The sequence below is a fragment of the Andrena cerasifolii genome, chromosome 13, assembly GCF_050908995.1.
Source record: "Andrena cerasifolii isolate SP2316 chromosome 13, iyAndCera1_principal, whole genome shotgun sequence".
NCBI classification, from domain to species: domain Eukaryota; kingdom Metazoa; phylum Arthropoda; class Insecta; order Hymenoptera; family Andrenidae; genus Andrena; species Andrena cerasifolii.
In genome coordinates, this window is record NC_135130.1 from 4,706,397 (window position 1) to 4,734,009 (window position 27,613).

The 27,613-nt window shown below is 37.8% G+C and overlaps 1 protein-coding gene across 1 annotated transcript in view; it reads right to left on the reverse strand.

The window, feature by feature from the left end:
- The window catches only part of LOC143375739 (octopamine receptor beta-1R), a 100,122-nt gene that overhangs the window by 18,378 nt on the left and 54,131 nt on the right, over positions 1-27,613 (reverse strand). Inside the window, exon 3 of the mRNA XM_076825146.1 lies at positions 2,394-2,615. Within this exon, the coding sequence (XP_076681261.1) occupies positions 2,394-2,615 (222 nt within the window). The remainder of the gene's footprint in view (positions 1-2,393; positions 2,616-27,613) is intronic.

Sequence of the window (27,613 nt, forward strand, 5' to 3'; positions counted from 1 at the left end):
AGTATACGCTTTCACTTCTTCAAAAAAAATTCACAAATATTCGCCTCTTTTCGACCGCCTGACTAGGCATAACCCCTTAAAGCCCGTCGCGGCGCGTTTACCGGCATTTACTTTGTACGTTATAACTCTCGCAATTTTTGGAATTTTCCAATGAAATCTTTTTTAAAATACTTCTAAGACTTGTGGCTAACATAAATAACCAAGAAAAAATTTTTTGACCCGGAAATACCCGTATACCCCTTTAAGAAAACGTTCGAATTTTTAAATTCAGATCACACGTTGGAAAATTACACGACCACCCGTTTTGTACCATTTTTTGCAGAGCCTAACTCCATCGTATACTCTGTACATTTTTACAATCTAGGAGCACAAAATATTAGTTAAATATATGTAATTTCAGATGGTAATAAAGATTTTTCGTAGACAGTTAGATGTCAATATAAAAGAATACCTTGAAAGTAGCCTTTATTTTTGACCGTCACAGTGACATCCGCCTTAAATTTGCAAGCTTCTGAGTAACAGCACTGCTAGTGGGAACATTGTAGAATGTTTAGCGCGAGAATGGGCTGCGAAATGCTCTGGTTAATGAGGTTACAGAAGATTCGTGAATGCGTGTTACGCTTAGTGAAAGATGGTTTTGGTTCATTTATATAGCGTTAGTCATTGGGACTCTGTAAATAGAGAATCGTGCAGTTAGTGTTACAAAAGGGAGGCAAGCTTATGTTCTTTTATTAAATTCCATATCTAGTTTAATTATATTTACACTCGGGAACGAGTGCGCACGAAGGTAATTGGCCTGATGAGAAAATTTAATTAGATGCAAGTTTTCAACGTTTGCCTCCCATCGATTTTCGTGAAGCATTTTCCCGATTCGAAGAAACACTGAGGGATTGGGGGCGGATGATGTCATCCGCTGGTCTTCAGCGATATACCTGCGCGATCGCATTCCAATTAATTTGATGGAACTAGTTCCGGACCGTTTTTAGGCCAAGCGAACGTTGGACGCTCATTTCCTTCGTTTAATATATTCAAACGAGTTCCCTTAATCGCCTGGAAGTCGGCTAAACTTGGATTGTGTTTCTGTAGATCTCGTTAAAGTAAACTGAACTCGATCAGAAATAATAAGAAGTCGCGGAGACGGGGAAATTAGATTTCCAGATACTCGAAAAACAGTCGAAATGCGGCTGAACGGTTTCCCGACGCCCGAGGAAAGCAAAATCGTTCCCTTTATTCTGGAGGCACTCGCGTTCAGATCTGATCAAGGGCAATCTTCTTACGTTCCATCCAATCGCGAGTTATTTCTCGCCCGCTCTGTTTGAGAAGTTTTTCAACGATGCCGATGCTTTAACTGGGACCTAATTCTCATAATATAATCAGTGATAAGATGTTAAAACGTGCAATGGAATTTTTCTATGTGAAGCTCGAAGCTCCTGCCTTAAGGGGAAACACCACTGTGGCGGCCGGAAAATTAAGCCATTTTTAAGAATTTTTTTCAGGAATAATTTACAGTTTTCATAGAAAATTTGTATTACCTACTTTTAGTACGGTGTCTTAAGAGACTATACAAAAAAATAAAATAGGAAAACATACATAAATTATAATATATTAATTAATCTTCTACTACAATATACTTGTGTCCAAAGTGATTTCAAGTCAAAATGTTAAGGTTTTTAATTAAATAATTAATTCATTTTTACATATTAATTCTAGTACATAAAACCGTTTTTAAAATTTAAAAACCGGTTTTCGAATTTTACAAATTTAAACAAAAAACGGGTTTTAAACCCGGTTTTTAAAAACCGACAAACCCTACTACTACCTATTTAGGGCCTAAATATGTAGCTACAAGATCATTCTAATGCAAACATTAATATTTTCTTACAAAATAAAAGTTGATATCTAAAATTTGATTTCAGACCTGATTGTTCCCCTTTTTCATTTTTGGATCTAGTAACCCCATACCAAAACGATCTGTCTGCTCAACATAATTGTCTCCACAAGTAGCCAGTTGATATTGTTCCTACTATACTTTAGCGGACGCCATTTTCTCCCTAGAAATCCTTCGTGACATAACCTTATTTCACATTTCTCGCGTGTTTCTTCTCCTCGAATCAACTCCTTCCTGCATTACACCACAAATCACCACACGAGAGTTACAAAAAGCTACCACAGCTAAAATTCGATTCCATGAGAGTCCAACTTCCCCTTTCAATTTTGAGGTTAGAATTTTCGTATGAAACAACACGCTTCGTATTGTACTCGGCGATTTATACGAACACGGTCGAGTATTCTCAAACAGGGAAGATGTCAGTGCGATTATATCGAATCGCACGATTTCCAAAAAGACTTTGGGAATTCGTTACTGAGAGCGAGGCGCGTGGAACGGAATTTACCAGAGAAAGAAGGGAAGCCAGCATGCTAGGAATGCTGACATGATGATTCCGAGTGTCCTGGCCGCCTTTCGTTCCCTCCTCATCTTGCTGCTGCTCGTGATCGGTGGATCCTCTGACTGTGGATCCGGCGACGATTGATCCACAGTCGGGAGCGACGTCAGGCCAGCGGAAATGCCGTTGATCTGCAGATGTTTGTTCAAAAGCGCAGCCGCCACTTTGCTCCTGCAACAAACCGTCCCATATCCTGTATTTCTGTTCACATTCGCTGGGTACTTTCAATAGAAGACTATACCGTCGCTTCCGTCAACGGTATAAGGGGATTCTTAATCGTACAGTGGAAAGAGCAAAGGGGCTAAACACCAAATAACACCCCTTTAATTACGAAAAGGAAACATTCGATTCAAGCTGCTATTACGAGAGTAACAAGAAATATGCAGCTGTTTTAATCTCCAGGGGATTTCTGGTGCATTGTACATTGGTGGGATTACTGGTAATGGATTGTGGTAGCTAATTACAGAAAAATGAGAAGTTCTCTGATTTTTTCAGCTTCAATTAGGAAGGGCTCGTGACATATTTTTTTGTTTTCTTAAAGAGGGATTCTCATGTAACAGCCCCCAAAATTAACTGATATTTATGATTTTTGAAAAAAAAATATTGTTAATATTAGATCAAACTTTTTTGGGATAAAAAAGGTATCTTTAAACTTGCAGAACTTTTTTTTCATGTCGATCCTTCTTATTATTGCTAATGGATTGTGGTAGCTAATTACAGAAAAATGAGAATTTCTCTGATTTTTTCAGCTTCAATTAGGAAGGTCTCGTGACATATTTTTTTGTTTTCTAAAAGAGGGGTTCTCATGTAACAGCCCCCAAAATTAACCGATATTTATGATTTTTAAAAAAAAAAAACTATTGATAATATTAGATCAAACTCTTTTGGGATAAAAAAAGTATCTTTAAACTTGCAGAACTTTTTTTTCATGTCGATCCTTCTTATTATTGGTAATGGATTGTGGTAACTAATTACAGAAAAATGAGAATTTCTCTGATTTTTTCAGCTTCAATTAGGAAGGTCTCGTGACATATTTTTTTGTTTTCTAAAAGAGGGGTTCTCATGTAACAGCCCCCAAAATTAACTGATATTTATGATTTTTAAAAAAAAAAAATTGTTAATATTAGATCAAACTCTTTTGGGATAAAAAAGGTATCTTTAAACTTGCAGAACATTTTTTTTCATGTCGATCCTTCTTATTATTTATTAATTATTGTGGAATCTTGTTAACCTCTTCAACGATGCTGGCGTGCAGTGCAACACCTGTCACAGCCACCTGATTGCAAAAAGAAGAAAATTTCTTACAGTTACATAATTTACGCTGGGACTGAACATCAAATTTTAATTTTAGTTTTTATTCATAATACTTTTTTCATCGATATAAAGTAAATTCATCGAAGATAAAAAGTCATTTTTTCCAACGTTATAATAATTTCAATTTCTTATTCATTTTCTTTAAATTAGGCTCAATCCCAGCGCACCCTATCTAACTTAAAGAAACTTAATTTTTTTTGCAACCAGATGTGACAGGTGCTACATGTACCGCCAACAGGAGTTATATCGTCAAAGATGTTGGCAACAATCCGCAGTAAATAATTAACAAATTATAAGAAGCATCAGCATAAAAAAAATATTTTCTGCAAGTTTAAAGATGCCTCTTTATACCCTAAAAAATTTTAATGCAATATTAGCAATAATTTAAAAAAAAAAAATCGTAAATATCAGTTACTTTTGGAGCTGTTACACGAGAATCTCCTCTTACATCAACCAGGAATTAATTTTTACACGAAATTTTAGTTGCTCTAATTTCGACGCTAGAATTATGTTTGAATTAGAATATTATGTGGGGCACGGAATTATCCGCAAGCAGATGCACCTGAAGCGATAGAAAGGGATTACAATTTTTATGCGAGTCGGGTGCACGAAGGTGGCCGCGATAGTATTTACATTTGCATACTTATGATTAAACGCCCAGACGGGGGGATCGGAAATTGGAGTCCCGTAAAGAAACGGGGGCGCTACGTTTTCGGCTTGGAAACTCTGCTTTAATTAAACGCGCGGGCAGCTCTAGGCGTTATTTAATTCACATTGAAATCGCTAGCTGACATAATGAGCGACGAAGGGAGCAACATGGCGATGCAACATCGAGTAACTTCATTACGAAAAATAAGTTTTCCGCGACGAAAGGTGGGACTCAGTTAAGGTTACAGAGAATCGCGAGAGATAATTGTGAGAGGTGCTGGCAGTAAAAATTATGGCACCTAGCCTGCTGTAATTGTAATTTTATGAGATTTCAACAGCACTTGATTAAAATTGTGGAGAATTTCTGTGATTTAATGAATCACTCCAGTAATATAATTGTGTAAGTCACGCAAAATGTTCAGATTTTACTTCGATAGGATAAAATAGTTTGTTATTAACAATTCCTCTTACAGAATATTTATTATCATGGAACGCAACATCACTATAGAAATATTTTTTTATTTCGACTGAATATACAGTTCTTAATAGAACAGCTGTTAGAATTAAAGGATTCCAGTAGAAAGCTCAATCATTAGTCAGACATTCAGAGTTACTGTGGCACAGCATTGAAATAGGAAAGCTGTGGTCATTGAAAGAGGCAGATATTGCTCTCCACATCTGTCTACAAGATACTTAATTTTCCATTGCATCTTTTTATGCAACAATGGAAGCTAAATTTCCAATTAACACAGCATTCAACTAACGCAAAGTTCCTTTAATAATAGCACCAACTTTTGTGAAACTACAAAATATAACTGTCCATATTGCACGTCAGACTCTCTCCACATTGAGTTATTATTAAATTCAGTTAAGCAAAATTCCACAAAGCAATTATAATTTTAGAAACACATTTTAGTATATTAATATACAGAAGTATTCGTTCAGCAGACAAAATACAATTAAAGTCGCAGTATTACAGATTCTACACCCCCATTAATCTCACTCCACACTTTCTACAAAATGAAAAGCCAGGTTTTCGTGGTTTCAGAATCACGTTGATACCATTATAACTTCCGTGGACTTGCTCCCGTTTCATCTTGCAGATTTCTTATTTCGAAGTCTGCGAGAAGTCTTTCGAGGGTGGATAATTCAAAACCCACGCCCGCTGCTTTGATCAGTGTCCGACTTTTTCACTTACAATTAGACAAAGGGAAGGAGGGGGATGGATCTGTTGGCAGCGTGTCACCTTCCCTCGAAGAAATACGAGTGATCGCCACGAAGGGCATCGCGGCAACTTTTATTAGCTCCCTGGAAAATTACTTTCACATCCTGCCCGCGAACTTTCGAGTTTAATCTGAATTCCCCCTCCGATGGGAGCTTGTTTCCTTTTTTTTCCCCCCGCCGATAGCGAAGCCTGACGCTTCCCTAGCACCCCCGATAAGAGCTTCTCATGGCGGCAGGCTATCGAATTAACCTTCAATTTCTGATCAATCGATCGACGTGGATGGAAAAAGAGAACGGGGAAGAAAAGCCGCAGAAAAAGTTTCAACCTGGATGCGCTTATGACACGCGCCAGCTACGTCTCAGCTTTCGAATCGATTTCACCGGTAATCGACTGTGAATTTAACGCCCCTGATATTCGTCTATTGGGTTGCTGGTTTTCCATTTTTTATCCTTGTTTAATGTACAAGAAATGCCCTTTATCAAGCTTCCTGTCTCTCGTGTTATTATTGAGTGGAGTGTAAATGTTTTTCTATTTGTTTAAATAATATCTGCAACGCCACTACGCCACTTGCTTCTCCCAGACAAATTTGATAACATCGTAAAACGAGGGGCTGGGGTTTACGTTTCCACAGCCGGCCTAAAAGTATACAAGTGATTGCATTAATGTTGGCAAATACTTTCCATGCTGTTCGAATAAAATCTGGAGCGCCATTAATTCACTTGCTTCGCGGGGATGAATTTATAATATCGTGAAATGGAATGGGGCGGGTTCACTGTTTTATGAACAAGTTAAAAAATATAAAAGTGAACGCATGTTTTTAATGAGCCGCCGCTGTAAGCCCCGTATACATTTCTCAGTATCTGGGATCTCTTAACGACGAGTTTCCCTTGGAGCTGCGCGACCCAGTTCGGCAAATGGTTGCATCAGGAACAATCGCGCAAATACCGAAGAGGCCGATGCGCCCTCGCACAGAAAATAAGTAATCAAAACCGTTGGAGAGGGCCGTGACTCCGTTCCTATCCAATTTATTCCTCTCGCGGAACATCTTCCTGTATATCAATTCACATTTCTCTACCCTTCACTTCATTCACCAGCGCTTATATCCGACGTCGATAATGTTATAGAAAATCGCTATCTCCCTTCGATTGAGGAACTTGCAGGAAGAGGGTGCAGCTACATATTTATCAGCATCGAGTAAATTGGGAAAAACTGTTTATAAAAGTATTGCTTTGACTTATTAAGAAGAGAACATTAATTGAAAACTATACTTTTGAACATAATAAGTAGTAAGTAGTTATAGAGTTGATAAGTTTTTATTTCTGTTTTTGGCGAACAAATATTCTATGATACAAATGTTGTGGTGTTAATATTATATAATTAAATATTAGTAATATATTAATAACGAACAAATATTCTATAATCAAATGTATTATTATTTTTATTATAGAATATTTAATAATAATATTACTTACTACTTATTGTGTGAAAAAGTATATTTTTCAATTGATATTCTCTTTTTAATATTAAGGGGTTATGTCTAGTCAGGCGGTCGAAAAGAGGCGAATATTTGTGAATTTTTTTTGAAGAAGCCAAAGCGTATATTTTTACAGAACTTTTTGCGCTTAAAAGAGCAACATTTAAACAACATTTGGTAATTTTTTCGTAGAAAAATATTTACGTTTATAATAAAATAAAAAGCGACATCCAAGAAGCACTTTTAAAAATTTGGTTTTGCGGTGAGCATTGCCATTCGGAACCAGATTATCTAAAATCAAAAAACAAAAAAGATTTCGTTAGTATATTAATGTATCCTCAGGTTGACGGAGAGAATTTTCCTAAATATTATGTTAAAACAAAATGGCGGCTATTCAAAGTTGAAATCCTGATTTTTTCCTGCAAAAATCACGCGAGAAAATCAGGATTTCAAATTTAAATAGCTGCCATTTTGTTTTAAATTAATATTTCGGAAAATTCTCTCCGCCAATCTGAGGATACATTAATATACTAACGAAATCTTTTTTGTTTTTTTGATTTTAGTTAATCTGGTTCCGAATAGCAATGCTCACCGCAAAAGCAAATTCTTAAAAATGCTTCTTGGATGTCGCCTTTTATTTTATTATAAACGTAAATATTTTTCTACGAAAAAATTACCAAATGTTCTTTAAATGTTGCTCGTTTAAGCGCAAAAAGTTCTGTAAAAGTATACGCTTTCGCTTCTTCAAAAAAAATTCACAAATATTCGCCTCTTTTCGACCGCCTGACAAGGCATAACCCCTTAATATTGGATATTCTATGTATAATAAAAATAATAATATTAACAGTAATATTAACATATCAATATTATTTAATTATATAATATTAACATCACAACATTTTTATTTTAGAATATTTGTTCGCCAAAAAAAGAAATAAAAACTTATCAATTCAATAACTACTTGCTACTTATTGTGTGAAAAGGTATATTTTTCAAATAATATTCTCTCCTTAATAAGTCAAAGCAATACTTTTATAAACAGTTTTTCCCAATTTACTCGATGCTGATAAATATCAATATTAAATATTAATAAATTTGATAAATTTAATATTAATATTAAATATTCTATAATAAAAATATTAATATTAATATTAGATGTTCTATAACAAAAATATTAATATATATTAATATTAAATATTCTATAATAAAAATAATAATATTAATAGTAATATTAACATATTAATATTACATAATTATATAATATTAACATCACAACATTTGTATTATAGAATATTCGTTTGATGCAAATCCTATAACAAATGAGCGACTTATTGCAAATAAATAAAAATATAAATATTGATATTAATATTAATATTAATATTCATATTTTTATTATAGAATATTTAATATTAATATTAATATTAATATCAATATTTCTATTTTTATTTATTTGCAATATTTTTGCGTATATTACACATCATAACTCAAAAAGTATACAAAATGGAGCTGCACCCGCCTTACGTTGTAAGGTCCTCAATTCACAATTGTTTAAATAACTTTGTGTGTAATTGCATGCCCCGTACTTCCCCATTCTGTTGCAACGACAAGTGTCCCAAGAAGGAACGACAGAAACGAAAGCTTTCATCCTCCCTGGATCTCGAGCATCCCCCAATCAACGAGCGCTCGAGGGATCGGATCACGTGGACGCAATGAAACGGTCACCTCTTTTTCGCAATAAAAGTGATCAGAAGCGGGACTACCAGTTACCACTCGCCAGAGGTACCCGCCAGGCCGCAGGGGAACGGGTAGCTCTTTGAAGTGGGATCGAAAGTGGAGAAGCTGCCGCGCAGATTTAATTTTCCCTTTGAAGACGACGGAGATAAGGATGTGTATACCGAAGATGGGTCTCGTTTCAACGGCTCAAGGCGCCTTTAAATCGGGATCAGAATCTCTGAAGAGCCCTTTGTGTCTGATGTTCCAGGCCCCAGGGCAGTCGATGACATATTTGCTGATCGCATTTCGAGGGGGGGGCTGGTTCGACTGATCAACATCTCCAGGAGCTGGTCCACGTTCTTCTTTGCTAATGCAAAGGAGCAAAGAGACTTTCACCGTGGCATGGTACTATAAGATAATCGATTGTTTGTGTTTGGGGCTTGCGGTGGTTGACGCTTAGATAAGGCTTGCTGTGGCAAGGAACACTGTTCAATTGGTGATGGAATCGCACAGATTTTTTTATGTAAATCGAAAGTATATGTCACAAAGGTCACAAAAATGTAAATTCAAGGCGCTACCAAAAGCTGGTCTGACCTTGAGAGGTCAATAAAGGCGGAAGAGAAGAAAGAAGAAAAGTGAGTTCACAATTAATTACCTTTATTAACCCTGCGTTGACACTCTGGGTGTGAGCCACCCATAAGCTGATTTTGACGCTCTATACCTTTTCCAAAACGTAGAATATCGGATTAGTGGCAGCATTTAGTGTTAGATTGGTAAGGTTTCTACACTTTAGGGCTATTACCCAAACGTGGCAAGTGTCAATTTTTGTCCTGGGGTCGTAGGTAGCAGGTTATGGGTGTGAGCCACCCAGTGTGTCAAAGTTGATCGAAAAAGTAGGTGTGTCAACGAAGGGTTAATAAATTCATAATAGATAGTAATAAAAAAAATTAATAATAATAAATGGTAATACTAATGACATCATAACACCCACTGTTGTGATTTCATTAGTATTATCATTTATTATCATTAATCTTTTCTGATTAATATCTATCATTAATTTATTAGCATTCATTTATTAAAATGCATTTCTACATAATAAAGATAATTAACTTTGAACAGACGGTTTTGTTATTCTCTTTCCCTCACTTTTCTTCTTCCCTCTCTTCCACCTTTGTTGATCTCTCAAGGTCAGACCAGCTTTTGTTAGCACCTTTAATTTACATTTACGTGATCCTTGTGATATATACTTTCGATCTATATAAATAAATCTGTGCGATTATAACATCAATTGAACACTGTGTCTTGTTAATATTGGCTTGGCTCGTTGTGAGCTGTGCATATGCTGTGAACACGAATTGGTGGTTTTACTGTAATTGGTACGAGAGCAGTTGAGTAAAATTTCAGGGGCCGAAGTTCACGCGGAGGTGGGGACGAGTGGTGGTAAAACAGTACTCTGGGGTGACGGTCGTGGTTGAATGGAAATGAACTGGATTAAATTGTCTTGAATGAAGGGAAATCGAATGGCACCAATATTAGTGATTTTCGTTATGGACGCTGGTTTGGTTCGGCGGAGCTAAAATCGCTCGGCTTAAGAATGCAGGGGCATTGAATTGGAATTAAATTAAGGTAGGGTGTATTAAAGGGACGTACTTCGAATTGTTAGTTAAAGTAATGCACGTATTAAATGGTGGATGGGGTGCAAATGGTTAATACGTTGGAACGGAGAAGAGTAAGGGGAATAGATCGTTCGTGGTCAGACGCGCTGCTGGAGTTGCATTTTCTCATAACTTTCTGCGCGGGAATGTGTTTGAAAAATTGTTTCGACTAAAAGTTATCCCATTTGGCGAGGTATTTGAGGGGCTGTGGAAGCATTTAGTAGGAATTTCAGTCAGGATTGTTCAGTTGCACTTCTGCAAATTCCGCATTCCGAAATATTACAAAAAAAAGTTTCATACCATTTTAGCGGAAAAAATCCTTTGGTGGCGATCCTCTCCGTTTTTATTTCTAAACTCACTGCGATTAATTTAATATAAAGGAGAATGGTATTATTTAACTTTGACATACATTTTTTTTCCTTCAAAATGGAAGGTAACCGAATTTCCGCGTTGAAACCGCAGAGTGTGCCGGCGAGATTGAGTTTCGAAAAATTGCATTTCTTCTAACCGCCGTGTTCGAGCGTCGAAATTATGTAAAAAGGAACATCGTCGTGCTTCCAGCTGGTAGAGTATTTGCAAGTGGGATTATAAACGAATTTCTCGCAAAAAATTGTAGAAACCTTTCTGAAAGCGTTTGGAAGCGAATCAGTTGCCACCATAATTATTGAGGACCTTGCAGCAAGAGGGTTGCAACTCCATTTTTTACAGTTTTTGAGTTATAACGTGTAATATACGCAAAAAAATCTTCATTATTTAGTTCACAGGTGATGCAAATCCGATAATAAATGAGCGAATTATTGCAAATAAATAAAAATAGAAATATTAATATTAATATTATTGCTTTGACTTAACATTAAAATGAGAACACAAATTGCAAAATATATATTTTCACACAACTTATTGCAGTTATAGTAGTTATTGACTTGATAAGTTTTTATTTCCATTTTGGGCGAAAAAATATTGTATAATAAAAATATTAATACTTCATAAAATATTCTACAATAAAAATATTAATATTAATATATTTATTATTGAATATTTTTCGCCAAAAATAGAAATAAAAACTTATCAACTCAGTTACTACTACTCATTGTGTCGAAATATATATATATATATATATATATATATATATATATATATATATTGCAATTAGCGTTTTCTGTTTAATGTTAAATCAAACCAATAAATTTACAAACAGTTTTTTTTCTAATTTACTCGAAGTTAGTAAAGATGTAGAATCTCAATTGTAGAATTCAATTTGGAATATTCTTCCATGGCTCAACTTGAACGCAACTTGCTTACAACAAATTAACACAAGCCATTTGAATATTTCCCCCTGCTATTTAATAGAAAGACGCAATCAATTCAGAATAGTAGAATAATTTCACAGAATATTGCTCTTATAAAGCAAGAGATCTATCTTCAATTAAAAAGAGTTATGATTCAGCATGGCTGTACAAATTCTGTTTAAACGATTGGAGAATATCGAAGCAACCCCGATTACAAAATACTGCGCTATTGTTTGAATAAAAAGGCGTCCAACGGGGGCAGAATTTAAATGTGTACGTTTAGCCAATCGCTCCTCACGATAATGGGAAAACTCTACATATAATACCCCTGGGCAATTGATATTCCTTTCGTCGTTCTAAGAATTATTGAACGCTCCCCGCTGAAACTCGAGCCCCGTGGAATTAAGAACAATAATCCCGGCAATACCACTGTGCATAAATCGATGCAGCCTCAATCATTCATCGACGTAATTCTGTCTGACCGTGGACGGGCTCTACTACTTGCTGCCTACGTATCCCTAATCGATCGATCTTTAATGGACTTCTTTCATTCTGCCCCTCTGGAGGAATTGATTTCTTGCGGAACATTTCGATTCGATCCAGAACAGTGAAGGCAGAAAGATGCTAAATTTTTCACGACTGACTGAAGGTATTTCTCCTCTCGAACGCAAGCCAGAAGCTAGCCAATAAAGGGGGACCTTGAAGAGAGGTTTCTCTCAACTTCTGAATTTTCCTGACGTCGGTGAAAATTCTTTTTGTGCCAAGCAGGCGTTAAAATGCAACCCACGTGCATTTTTAACGTCCACATTTGGAAAGCGAGAGCCACGTGCCTCGGTGCAAAAGGGTGTGCCTGAATTTTGCTTCACATTTTTCTGAGCAAGTAAATTGAAGTTTCTAATTGCAAATACAGGTGGAGGAAAATAAGTTACATGGATTGTAGGTAATAAATGAAGTTGAATTTTCACTGTTTTGCAATTAAAAATCGTCTACTGCATTTGTTTAAAATAACAAAGCAGTGAAATATTCCAATATCTCCAACTGTTACAGGATGTTTGAGAAGTCACTGTAAATAGTTTGCTGAAATAGAATGAAATTTCGAAAAGTTGGAAGGATAATTACAAAGTACACTTCAAAGGGAAGAGAAATTAAAACATATACATAATTTGAAAACTCTGAGACTAAAAAAGTGTCTTCAAAAGATTGCTCAAAGGTTTCTTGTAATTAGATGAACCCGGACATTAAAATCGATATTCAGTTGTTTATTATCGTTTATAGTAAAACTTTCAGAGTAATTGTGGGCGAGTGTGGACCATCGAATCTTCAAAGCCGAATAAGTTATCTAGTGAATTTCGTAAGCTTTGCTCTTCAGTAGGGAGCTCTAAACTTTCTAAACTCTCGACGCCTCAGGTACGTGGCTGTAAACTTTTCAGGCCGATTGAATCGGCGTTACGAGTACCTTCGAGAATCGAATTGGTTAGCAGACGGAGTGGATGTGGGTGCTCTTTAAAAGAAACTCAGCTGACTCGTGGAGTATCCCCGAAAAGTCTGGGGCTCGGAGTCAATTAGCACTTGGAATACGATCTCCGAACTCGTAAGAGACGGTGCTGAAGGAGGAGCACCGAAGTTCCATTTAAAGTGGGTCACCTGAGGTTTTAACGTAAGTCGAATTAACTATTCAGTCAGAAGATGCATATTTATAGTGCTATCTGGATCAGTACGTCTTTGATTGGACGACTTGGGACTCGACGAACACTTAAGGGGGTATACCCGTTTGAACCCTCGGAAAATGTATACATTTTGTGGATTTTTTTACAAGTCAACGGTTTGATGCAGATTTCCCGTTTTTTAACTATGTTTACATAGTATTATGAACTACTTATAAAAAAAGTTTCAGTTAAAAAACTATTGTTTTTCGGAAGTTACGGATACATGTCTGAAAGTCTCTCGATTTTAGATGGCTAAACGGTGGCCCTAAAAACTCGCGCTACGTTCAACCAATTTACTTCAAATTTTGCATGCAGAATCATAATAAGATTCCACATCGTCCAACGAAGGCGATTTTGAAAATTTTGAAAAATAAAGAAATGGTGAGAGATCAAAGGTAAAGTTAAATTTTTCTAAGAGAAAAATCCACCTTTTTCCTTTATAAATAATAAACGGGGAATCGAAATAAAAAAAGCCTTCGTTGGACGATGCGGAATCTTATTATGATTCTGCATGCAAAATTTGAAGTAAATTGGTTGAATGTAGCGCGAGTTTTTAGGGCCACCGTTTAGCCGTCTAAAATCGAGAGACTTTCGGACATGTATCCGTAACTTCCGAAAAACAATAGTTTTTTAACTGAAACTTTTTTTATAAGTAGTTCATAATATTATGTAAACATAGTTAAAAAACGGGAAATCTGCATCAAACCGTTGACTTGTAAAAAAATCCACAAAATGTATACATTTTCCGAGGGTTCAAACGGGTATACCCCCTTAAAATATAAAGAATTACGGGACTTTGTGGATATTTCGTGGAAATATGTTATAGAATTTTGCCACCAGAGGGCTACCATCAAATAGGTTGCATCCACCAACAATCTTGAGAAGGAAATGGGTGAGGTTCGTGTCCCTGACTTGACTAAAATTGTCCTCATAATTTTCTGAAGGGATTAAGTTCAAAGTTACGCATTTAAATAACTACTCAAGAATGAGTAAAAATGCGAACTACAATTTACCAGAAAAAATTACCCGAAAAAGACAGAACTTCGAACTCAATTATCTGAAAAACTTGTGAGTAATACTCTCCCTGTGCTTCATATGTAGTCGTACAGGTCACGCACTAAGTATACGCAGAATTTAAACCAAATCGGTGACTCGATCCTAACCTCAAAACCCTTCGCATTTTCCGCTTTACGTCTTGAGTAGCAATGAGAATATCGTGACACGTTGGTGGAGATGAACTAGGGGATCAAGCAGCATTCACGAAGCAGAGGAAGGAACTTGAGCCACCCATCTCAAAAAAGAAACCAGAGACGACCATCAATAATATAATTACCAGCCTACCTGCTCATATCCAGCAGTCGAATTTCCTACGAGCACGCCACTTCCCCGCTTCTTTCGCAGATGAAGCGAGGAAGAGGCAGAGTAATGAGAGCTAGCTGGTGTGGTCGAGGGTGTCTGTGGGCTAGGGGGCGGCGAAGTGGGTAATAATCCGTCAGATTAAGGCCAGAGCTGGATAACACGAGTTCAATCTCAGCCGGTAAAAGAGGCGCTGCAGTGGCGAAGAGGTGGCTCGAAGATTTCACGAAGGAGGCTCGAGGAATAGAATTTATGAACACCTCACCCCCCACGGGGTTAATTGCGTGGAAGATCGTGTCTGCGAGGATTACCACGAAGATTTTCACCCGAGATCGACAAGAAACGAATGTGTCACGTCGGGTAAACTCCTTCGTGGATTACAGAGAGATATTTGCGAGGTATGAAGGAAGTGAAGAGACGTTGGGATGGTAGGCAGTGATGCCCGAATTGTGGGACGTGCGACAAATGCTTACCCAACAATCCACATTGCCGAAATCCAAGCGTACGAGTCCAAACCAGGAGGTCGAGGGTTCAAATCCCAGTGCGGCGTTTTTTTTTTTTTTTTAATCAATCTTTAATTTCACTTTCTAGCTTCTCAGGAGAATAAGAACTTGAAAATTATTAATTTTCAAAGCATTTTAAAAATTTGATTTTATAAGCGTTCTGTTAATGAGAAGTAGATATTCTTCGAAGGGACGTTTACGGTACCGAGTCGGGGCGATGCCAACCAGCTATCGGACCTGGTGACAGAGAAATCGTTCCTCGAATTTTCCCAACCGAGAATTTCAAGAGAGGAGAACAGGTACACAGGTGCACGTGAATTAACGTACGCTTGTACCCAGGTGGAGACCTGCGTTTTTAGAGGCTTATAACTAAACCATAAAGTGTGTAATCAGGTATATGTTTATTAGACAAAAAATGTTGACCATTAATTTTGAACCACCCAGTATTTTCCGCTCTATTAAGAGTACTATTATCACATTTTTGAAACGTTGACCCGTTTTATACGGCGCATACCTAGGCGAATGTTGTTCAAAAGTCTAGCACCTCAGAATCTAGCAGACTCAGAAATGTATCACTCGAAGATAGCACGGTCTGGTTTCTAGAGTTATGCTGGGGGGAATCACAGAGTCGAAGTGCCGTCTGAAATTTCCTGTACGTGGACGAAAGAAAACGAATACCTCTGCAAGGTTGTCCGGTGCACGAGGACCCGAACAATAATTCTGCTGGGCCTGTGACACTTCTGTCGATAGAGTTGAGTTATTCAACGTGGTTGCTCGTCGTCCTGCGATGCATAATGTAATGTGCATTATGCATACACCGAGCGAAATTCTCCATTTCTTCATCCAATCATAATTTAGAACGAAGTAGGGTGTTCCTATTGCTTGAGAAAGAGATAAGGAAACTGGAAAGGAGTGCGGAGGTCTTCCATTAATGTACAACTTGTATGTACTGTCTTAACATCAGGTCCGAATAAAAACAGGTTAATACGTTCCGTGCGGGTGACGTTACCGACGCGTCATGGAGAATTCCTAACCTACGACGGGTGACGTGCACGTTCGCGTCATGGGCCCTCTTCCAAGAAATGACGAAGAGGAAGAGGGGCTTTCCTGGTATTGTGTTTTCTTCTTGCATATGCATTCAGTAAGAACGGTTTTATCAGCGTTTGCAGTTACGAATTTTAAACATTTTTCGTCATTCGACAGCTGTTTTTTTATTTAGTAAGGTTAGCTGCATTTTTGAAGCCCTATTCTACTTCTTATTAATATTTTTTTCAATTTCTTCATTAAATATTGTGGAATATACAATTTTGAGGTGGAAACATTGTGAAAAAGAGTGAAATGGAATTTTAAATATGTACAATATTTAGTAAAATATTAACTTCAATAAAAATTTTTGAATTCTACTTGCCGAAACCTTTATCAACATCATAATTTATAACCACATGTAAAAAGGCGAGCCGAAATCAAAATAAAATATGGTTTTGCCAAACTAAACCCCTATCGTATGGAGGGTTACGAAATTATTTTTGGTTAAAATATTATAAAATGTCGAAAGTAGTATAAATGGGTACATTTAATACAAAAATCTATTTCCGCCACCTGGGACCCCCAAACATTTTTGGTCGGACACGGAATGTGTTAGAATTCTATATAGGGCGAACTCCACTTACGCCCAAACCGCCCGCAACGCCTGTGGCTTTCGTTTCCAAATTTATGAAAATCTCTTGAAATATGGAAGAGAAATCTTTGGAAGAGCCATCATCGGAAAATACAGGTTTTAAAATATAAATTACGACTCGAAAACAGGAACATATAATTTATGATATTTATTTTATTAAAAAAAACGAGAAATTCCAGCGCGGGCTATCGGGTGCAATTTCTTTGTTTCCACACGCTCCATTAAGCTGGGTTTACACATGACGAGTGACTCGGCCGAGTGACTTGCCCGCCGTATTACTCTACCGAGTACTAGAATATGCGTTCAGACTAGGCGAGTGCACGGACCAACGGGCTCACACGGCCAAACATTCGTCAGATGTAAACTCAGCATTAATTAGTCACTCAGGGCGAATTCCACTTACGCCCGCAACGCGCGTAATTTTCATTAAGGTAGGTTTTCCCATACGTGACTGGACGCAACGTCAAGAATTTCAAACCCGATTTTCTAGAAAATGAAGCGCGATATCAAAAAAAGTTACTATTTCTTTTCGACTTATAACAATTTAATAAATCGAGAAAAAGGAATACAATTTTTTTATATTGCGCTTCATTTTCGAGAAAATCGACTTTGAAGTTCTTGACGTCGCATACATGAAAACCTACCTTAATGAAAGTCACGGGCGATTTGGGCGTTAGTGGAATTCGTCCTCGGTCGGTGTCCCCCTAACCTCAATATACACCTCGGGCGCCAAATTCAAACTCAGTTTCTTGTTAAAGCAAGTTACGAATAAATATCGCTATAATTTTTCAACCCTGCTTTTCACGCACAGTACCACCACCCTTACACTCGCGCAATTTCTTACGAGCCACCCTCTATAGGCCCCCACGATTAAGTACACGAGTGAGAGAGATCGCGCAAAGGGGTAAACGTCGCGAGGCACGCGACGACGGAATTAAATCTCACCCCCCTCCCCGAGGTTGTTACAGCTGAAAGCGTTTCCCTGTTTCACGCTAGGGATCATGGACATCATTTTACGAATAATTGTCAATCGCCACGGCCTCGCCAGGAATGCCGTGATGGAAGCTGCGATCGAAGCACGTACTGTTTCACACACGGTTGGTTATCATGGTGGCGCAGTTATTGAAGGGAGGATTGCAACACCCCCGCGAGCAGCGTTTTTATTGCGGATAATCTTCCGCTCGGCGTCGTTACGCTTGTATCGCGCCGCGATAAATCGTGAGAGGGGGGAGATGAGTCTGGTGCAAACACCGCATTTGCGTAAAAAAAAACTTGGCGTTCTTCGAAGCTTAGAGTTAGCTGAACGGAATTAAGGGGTTATGCCTAGTCAGGCGGTCGAAAAGAGGCGAATATTTGTGAATTTTTTTTGAAGAAGCAGAAGCGTATATTTTTACAGAACTTTTTGCGTTTAAAAGGGCAACATTTAAAGAACATTTGGTAATTTTTTCGTAGAAAAATATTTACGTTTATAATAAAATAAAATGCGACATCCAAGAAGCATTTTTAAAAATTTGGTTTCGCGGTGAGCATTGCCATTCGGAACCAGATTATCTAAAATCAAAAAACAAAAAAGATTTCGTTAGTATATTAATGTATCCTCAGGCTGGCGGAGAGAATTTTCCGAAATATTAAGTTAAAACAAAATGGCGGCTATTTAAAGTTGAAATCCTGATTTTTCCTGCAAAAATCACGCGAGAAAATCAGGATTTCAACTTTAAATAGCTACCATGTTGTTTTAACTTAATATTTCGGAAAATTCTCTCCGCCAGCCTGAGGATACATTAATATACTAACGAAATCTTTTTTGTTTTTTGATTTTAGATAATCTGGTTCCGAATGGCAATGCTCACCGCGAAACCAAATTTTTAAAAATGCTTCTTGGATGTCGCATTTTATTTTATTATAAATGTAAATATTTTTCTACAAAAAAAATTACCAAATGTTCTTTAAATGTTGCTCTTTTAAACGCAAAAAGTTCTGTAAAAATATACGCATCCGCTTCTTCAAAAAAATTCACAAATATTCGCCTCTTTTCGACCGCCTGACTAGGTATAACCCCTTAAGAAAGTATTACGTCGATCCTGACAATTCTGAGTCCATTTTCTCGTAGCAGGGGTGGTATTTTTTCATTTCGCTGATAATTAACGAGTTTTTTAGTCGCTCGCAAGGGGTTCTTAAGAGTAAGATGAACCTAGTTCATTTGTTTGAACTTGGAAGAGGGAATTAATCGTGCGGCTCTGATTAATCGTGTGGTTCCGAAAGTACCTATTCGGTCGTCGGTCATCGAGTACCTATGCTAGTGACTTGGCCTCCTCCTAAATTCCAGGGCGAAGTGTTGACTCGCAGCGACGCAACAGTGATAGGAGCGACGATAAAGCGAATATTAGAGTCGAGAGGAATTAATGCTGCTACTTGCAAGTATTTCGCTGGCATCCCCTTTGTCGTTGACGACCTCTGTTTACCGAATCAGGCCTCGCAATGGCAGAGCCTAATTAACCTACATATCGACGCGCGGCATTATGTGAACTTCAGTCGCTCATTATCCTCGTGCCTGGGAAAAGCTTGGCTTTCTCTCTTTTATTCCCGCTGCGATTCTGAATCAGATAGTGCAAACCGAGGGCCTGTCAATGATGTTCCGCTCTTGAAAATTTGAATTACACGCAGTAGGTACGGTGCAAACAGTGTAGTGGGCGTTATACTCTCTGATTGCGTACTCGAACCGAACGAATGCTAGCAGTGTATTTAACAGAAAGTAGAGTCTTTTATTCTATTACAGACAGGTACTCTTAAGGGACCATTCTACTTTGGTTGGCCGAAAAATGAAGCTATTTTTTAAATTTCTTATTTTGTCTAATCGTTTTGGAACTTCGTGCGGTTTCGAGCGCCTCAGGGTGGCAGGTATGTTTGTGGCGTAGTTGATTTCCCCACTCAGGCTTATCCGAAACAATAAATTCAAAAAGATTCTTAACCTCTGTGAGTGTCGCTATCACCCGTACCTCAATTAACAGTTTTTCCCGAAAAATAACCGCGAAAAAGTGTGTTTTGTCAAACTTTTTATCAAACCGGCGCCATTTTGTTATTTTTAAAAAAAATTGCGACACTCATATAGCTTAAGAATCTTTTCGAACTTTTTGTTTCAGATAAGCCTGACTGGGGAAATCACCTCCGCCACGAAAATCCCCCTTTTTGAGGCCCCACATTAACGCTATAAAAAAACATTTAAAACAAACTAAAAAAATTCCTTTTATTATTATTATTATTTTTAATAAGATAAGAGTAGCTTAATAAACACCAAAAATATTTATTTCAATATATGTTGTACCTATTTACTGAGAAAAAATCTTTAAAAAATCCACCCCTTTGAAAACCCTTTGAATTCCATTGTTGGTCTTGATTTTGGAAATAAATTTTAGTAGTTCAGTGATATTTCTCTCGGTTTTCGTGACTGTAAGAATGTCTCTACTTTTTAGAGGATTCTAATATTCCTTCAATATAAATTTCAATACTCAAAACGAATTTCTAGTATTTAGAAGTTTCTCCTCGCAGAGCTAGTGCTGCCCCTGATTTGCAACACGAATCTCAGTGGTCCGAGCGTGCTTTGAGCATTTATACCAAGCCTGACCACTGTTCCATCGATTCAGTGACAGGTAGCAGGTAAATTGCTGTTAAAAATAGAGGGAACCCGGGTTCCGCGAGTATTGTACGCGTCGCGACGATGTCACAGGTCGACGGTTCCATCGATTACACAGGCAGAATCGTTAGGACCTATCGCAGAACGCAATTACTCGCGTGTAACGCCGCTGATAACAAGGACACCGGATTGACGCAATAGGCTGCCCGCTATTTTTACCCGCCGCGGGGGTATTTTTAAACGCTTCATTCACTCCGCCCCCGCGATCCTCCCGATTCTTTGGAACGCCTGCGGACGACCTTTAAGGCGAGGACGAACGCTCGGACAGTCGAATAAGTATCCGCGGCGTGTGCTTTTCTTACACCGCGTCATAAAATATTAGAACAGTCTGCCGGAATTTTAGGAAACTCGGCAAGTAGGTACAGTAAGCTCGGAGAAGTTCTCTAAAATTCAAGCGGCCTTCGTCTTCATAACGCGCGAAAATCGGTTTATCCAAGACCAAGAAATAATCCACCGAAACGATCTTATCCCGAACACAAATCACGTCTCGGTGGTATCTCCGAAATTCCCCCCAGCTTTATTTTAAAGGAACTGCCGAAACTTTGTAACAAGACAGCCTCCTTTTGAAGACACTTTGGCGCTCCGAGGACCCGAATCGATTACAGAGCCCTTCTGCATTGGTGCGGGGGGGAAAGTGATAAGTCCTTGAAGGGTGAAGTTAATCTTCCCCAGCAGTTTGTTGTTCATGCAATAACGAACAAGTTTGCGTTACTGAAACTCGAGCTGTTACGCGGCTGAAACTCGAGGACGATAATCTCCGTGGAACAGAGGCTCGTGTATCCAGAAACAGCATGTCGGTGCACAGGTTCGCGTGGCGGCGCCATTCTATTTTTCGTGAATCGTTAACCGTCTACACTGCGTTCCACGTTAGAGCGTACTCGTTTCGCGCAGCGACGCAGTGTTGATTGGTAGTAAACCGGCAGGGACAGTGCTACGACCAATCGCGAAAGTGCTGCGACCAATCGCGCGTGTCGGATCCGTGGCAGCTGCGCAGATCGGCCGCAAATCGGTAGGGGCGTTGGTACGCTCTTATATGGAACGCAGTGTAGCACACGGGCCATGAATAATTAGGTTACGCCATTTTTTTCTAATTTTAAATGGTGGCAAGAGGGTTCTTCTTTGACTTTTGATTGAATAATTTTCTATTTTTAATGGTAGATAATTGGGGCGAGAAATAAAACAGTTTTCAAGTAAACAAAATAATAATTAAAAAAATAAAATTATAAAAAAATATATATTTTCGCAGAATTAAATGACAGCAATCCAGACAGGATAAATTACCACTAAGTAAGGATGACCATCTATACGGAAAGGAACAGACTTTTTCGACGCAGTGGCGTAGGGGTTAAGGGAGTAAGTAACCCTTTAAATTTTTAAAAATTCGATTTTGGGATTTTTGCATATTTCGTTAGCAACATCTTTTCTACGTATTTTAAATGCAACCGGGCCCGGAAGTTCCAGAGATTGAAGGAATTACAGCGAAAAATGTACGAGCCTGCACATGAGATCGCATAACGGCAAAACTGCATGTCCAACTTTAAACGTGATTTCCCAGAAACTACGTTTTCCAAAACGGTGAACATAAAATCTCGAAAACCGCTGCAACGATTTCAATGAAAATTTACAGGGAGGTGCAGAAAACTATGCCCCACAATATGTCCGCAGCACATTTTCAATATATATTCTTTAAAAAAAGATAAAAAATATTTCTTCCACAAAAGAAGGATAAAATCATGTAGATCTATATAAACAATTGTATCAATTTGTTTATCAAAATTTTGCTTCCGACACAAGATGGGGACTGTCTTACAGATTATAAAAATGCCTTTACTTTGTGTTTTAAGGAGTTATGCCTAGTCAGGCGGTCGAAAAGTGGCGAATATTTGTGATTTTTTTTTTTGAAGAAGCGGAAGCGTATAATTTTACAAAACTTTTTGCATTTAAAAGAGCAACATTTAAAGAACATTTGGTAATTTTTTCGTAGAAAAATATTTAAGTTTATAATAAAATAACAAGCGACATCCAAGAAGCATTTTTAAAAATTTGCTTTCGCGGTGAGCACTGCCATTCGGAACCAGATCATCTAAAATCAAAAAACAAAAAAGATTTCGTTAGTATATTAATGTATCCTCAGGTTGACAGAGATAATTTTCCGAAATATTAAGTTAAAACAAAATGGCGACTATTTAAAGTTGAAATCTTGATTTTTTCGCGGGATATTTGCACGGAAAAATCAGGATTTCAACTTTAAATAGCCGCTATTTTGTTCTAAATTAATATTTCGGAAAATTCTCTCCGTCAATCGGAAGATATATTAATATACTAACGAAATCTTTTTTGGTTTTTGAGTTTAGATAATCTGGTTCCGAATGGCAGTGCTCACCGCAAAACCAAATTTTTAAAAATGCATCTAGGATGTCGCTTGTTATTTTATTATAAACGTAAATATTTTTCTACGAAAAAATTACCAAATATTCTTTAAATGTTGCTCTTTTAAGCGCAAAAAGTTCTGTAAAAATATACGCTTCCGCTTCTTCAAAAAAAATTCACAAATATTCGCCTCTCTTCGACCGCCTGACTAGGCATAACCCCTTAAGTAATTCACCTGTCCGGAATTGTGTTCACCATCAGGCGGTGCATCGCGCGCACGCTCTCACATTTATATTTATAACATTTTTTCCTGTAAATATATTTAAAATTTTCTTTTTGTGCATTAAAGTGAACAAAATAACGATTAAAAATTAAAATAAAAATTTACTCTATATTCATTTGTTACTTCAGAATATGCGTTTGAAAAAGAGCCTGATTTTGGGCTGTTGAGGGTTACCTACTAGGGCGGAGCGATACTATATAGGCCAAAATTTAAATTTGAGTTTTCAATTGGCCTGGGTGCAGAATAGTTGTCTTTTGATTAACCAAACACAACTGTAAACAAATTTTAGAAAAACATTCATGTCTGCAGGTTCCTTTTTCTCCTAAAAATGATTATTAATGAATATTTTTCCAATTTTTCTTACAATTATGTTAGGTTAATAAAGAGACAACTATCCCGCACCCAGGTCAACTGAAAATTCAAATTTAAATTTTCCGCTCCGCTATATTACCTACCCCTTTAATGCCTGTTTGAAATACAACTCGACACTGTGAAACAAGTCTTTAGCGGGTAATCAGTGTTTTAATTGTAATATTAAAAATACATGAATTCTGCCTAACTTTTGTTATTCGTGGTTACGTTGATTCGTTTCGTCTTTGCCTGTCAAGCCTTGATTAATGAGAAAGAATTCAACCGGATTGACCATGCTGAATGAGCCATCAAAACCATAGTTCCATACATCATAGCTCTCATCTCGCCAACACTAGACGTCATCAAACCGCAAAACCCAAAACTGATGCGCGTGTCGGGCGATCCGGACGTTAGCAAAATTATGGTCAAAAGGGCAGTATGGAAAAGGATCGATGTTTTATAAAAAAAAAAGTGAACGGTGCACTTCAATCTCTGGCATCTAATCAAGGAAGAAGAATGGCCACAATACAGAGGATACACAGAAAAATGAAAAACAATTTTAAACTCCACCCCAATCGAGCTACTCAAAATCGACAGAAAGCAATTTCAAAAATTCCTGCAATTTAGTCGACAGAGAAAAATTTACAGAATTCATAGCATACGCGTAAAACAACGCTATTTGAAATTCCAAAAATCCCGAACTCTAAACGAATTAACCTACCCCCAAACAACAATAAAAATAATTTTCATACCCCGACTATATCCACCTGAAAATAATCAACTTTATTCTCATCGAGAGTTTAGGATAAAAATTCTTAAATCAAAATTAAAATTATGGGAGGAAAATTCAGAAGCAAGTCGAGGAAGATTTCTCGAAAGGGTGAAAGGGGGTGCAGTTTCGGGGACGGGTGGTAATTAGGTTCTGTGGTAGGGACTCATTTATGGAGTTGAGGAGCCGACGGATTCGAATTTCCATTTGCGGGGCTCATGAATCACCGTGAAAGATGGTTGAGCTAGTGTCTGCGCCTGAAATCTGCGGCCGCGGAGTTCAACGATTAATGGAGGCTTGTCAGGCGCGAGAATGCGTAATAAGTTCATTATGGATCGCATCCCGAGAGCAGACGCGACTTTCCCTGCTCCCTGGTAACGGGGACCATCGATCGCGATCGAACATACAGCGTCTCGTAAACTTCTCAGCGGAAGGGCTGTTACATCCCCTTCGCGCAGATCATGTGGGTAATTTTATTATTCTCGTGGAAAGTGCAGAAACTGCGCAGCAGTATGGAGACCTGACGTGACGCAGATAAGGGCGCAGGAAATATCCACACTGTCTCCATTTCCCTTCCACGTGTTTTAAGGGGTCTTCCTATAGTGCCCGAGACTATTCTCTGTCGATCCGTCACGCGACAAGTTAGAAGAAATTCATGGGAAGTAAATAGTGTATCATCTGATACATAGATAGCATTGTTGTAAATTATCAGGTATTAGTTAGAAGAAGATGACGTATTTATTCAAATTTATTGCTTAGTTTACACCTGACGAGTGCTCGGCACAGTGGGCTCACTCGGCCGAGCACTCGCCCAGTCTGAACGCATATTCTAGTACTCGGCCGAGTAATCCGGCGGGGAAGATTTTCACTCGGCCGAGTAGCAGACCTGACGAGTCACTAGTCAAGTGTGAACCCAGCTTAAGGATGAGTAAACACGTGACTATTCAAAGCGAGATATATTTTTGCCGATAGTTCCCTGTTCAACAGCCATCTTGTGACATTCAAAACCCGTTTCTTATAGATTTTTGTGCGCTGCATACGAATCCGCAAACCGTTTTTCGCCATCACCCTTAGTTTTCGAGAATTTCGATTTTTAAAAAATGCACATTTTCAACTTTGAATATTTTTTTAGTTCAAACAGTAATAGTTATTCAATTTGTTGCTCCGGAAAACTATTCTATGAACCCTCTCGAATGCAACGATATAAGTTATTAATGCATTGTGATTATTTAAATATGTTTAAACAACGATCAAAGGGAAATGGACCCGAATTTCGCTAATTTTTCAGATATCTTTCAATTTATTTCCAAAACTAAGGGTGTAGGAGAAAATCTGACTACTCCATGCGATGCAGCAGACATTTTCCCCCCGGAAAACATCAACAACAATCATATGTCACGTTTTGTTTTCAATACAGAAACGAAACAGTTTGGCAAAACGGGCGGTGCCATGTGTTAAGCTGCGCGGCAATGACTACGCCTGCCGCCGCTGAGTACCACTGCCTATTTCGTTTCTGTATTGAAAACAAAACGTGATCTACGATTGCTGTTTATGTTTTCCGATAGAAAATTGTCTGCTGCATCGCGTGGAGTAGTCAGATTTTCTCCTACACCCTTAGTTTCGGAAATAAATTGAAAGATATCTGCAAAAATGGGTGCATTTCGGATGTTCTTTTCCCTTTGATCATTATTTAAACATATTTAAATGTTCATAATGCCATAACAACTTATATCGTTGTATTCGGGAGTGTTCATAGAATATTCCTGCGGAACAACCAATTGAATAACTATTACTGTTTGAAATAAAAAAATGTTCAAAGTTGAAAATTTTCAATTTTTCTCAAAATCGAATTTCTCGAAAACTGAGAGCGATGGCGAAAAACGGTTTGCGGCTTCGTATGCAGCGCACAAAAATCTATAAGAAACGGCTTTTGAATGTTACAAGTCCAGGTGGCTGTAGAATAGGGAAATATCGGCAAAAAAATATGTCGCTTTGAATATTCACTTGTTTACTCATTCTTAAATTTGAATCAATACTCCATCTTCTTTTAATTAGTAACTGATAATTTACAACAATGCTATCTATGTATCAGATGATACACTCGGTATTTACTTTACATGAATTTCTTTTAACTTTTTGCGCGACGGATCTGCGAAAAATAGTGTCGAGCACTATAGTGTGACGGCTGAAAAGAACTTAATTTTTCGAGAATTAAATAAAGAAACAAGTGTTGCACGTTTGTAGCTTTATTCTATCACCTTTTAAGACTAAAAAAAAATTATAATTAAAAATATCCATTTATTGTAATATCAGCAATTTCAGTTACCTTAAACACAAAATTCAAAAAAATTGTTAATCTGAACCAGCATAATGAGAAAATATTAAGAAACAAAGAAATGCCAACGTCTTAAAAAAATATTATCAATTTATCAATTTTTTTAAAAAGCCTCTTTAAGCAAGACGAACATATTTTTATTAAACTTGTGATGCTAATAAACATTGTGTCATAGAACAAGTCCCAATTTATTTCTTTCTAATTAATTGAAAAAGAAATGCTTCATTTCCGACAAAAAAGGACTGCCTAGTACCCTTAAGTGCCTCAGCTTAGTAGATCAGGCCAGCGCTTGGTCAGACAAATGGCTGACAAGATACGCAGGCATGCAGATGGGAGAGCATCACTTGACGCACAAGTAGATTACAACGGCGCCTCGACATCCCCCTAAATCAGGACGTCGATTGGGCGAGTAGATTTCTATAGTGACAAGTCAGACGTGCCAACCATGACAGGACTCGATCGTGCGGGCACGCGATCATGAGATACAAAACTTTGCGACTGTAGGTGTTCCGTAAATACGGTGCATTTTGTGGGAAATATTCTTTTTCGCTGAACTGCATGCTGCGAAATGGGAATTCCGTGCGTTAAACAGCAATAACCGCCGACGGAAATGCTACGGCCGACATTGCGAGCCCATCAGCGCTTCTCGCCGTGCATCTTCCGCCTCGTGTAATTACATTTGCGCGAGCAGAAATGGGAAACTCCTGGTAAAACAGTCTACCCCGAAAACATGCGCTGGAAATGGTGTCACCAGCGACCCCGGCTAGAATTATAAAGTTAATCAGTGTCTATTCGATGACTAACTGGCT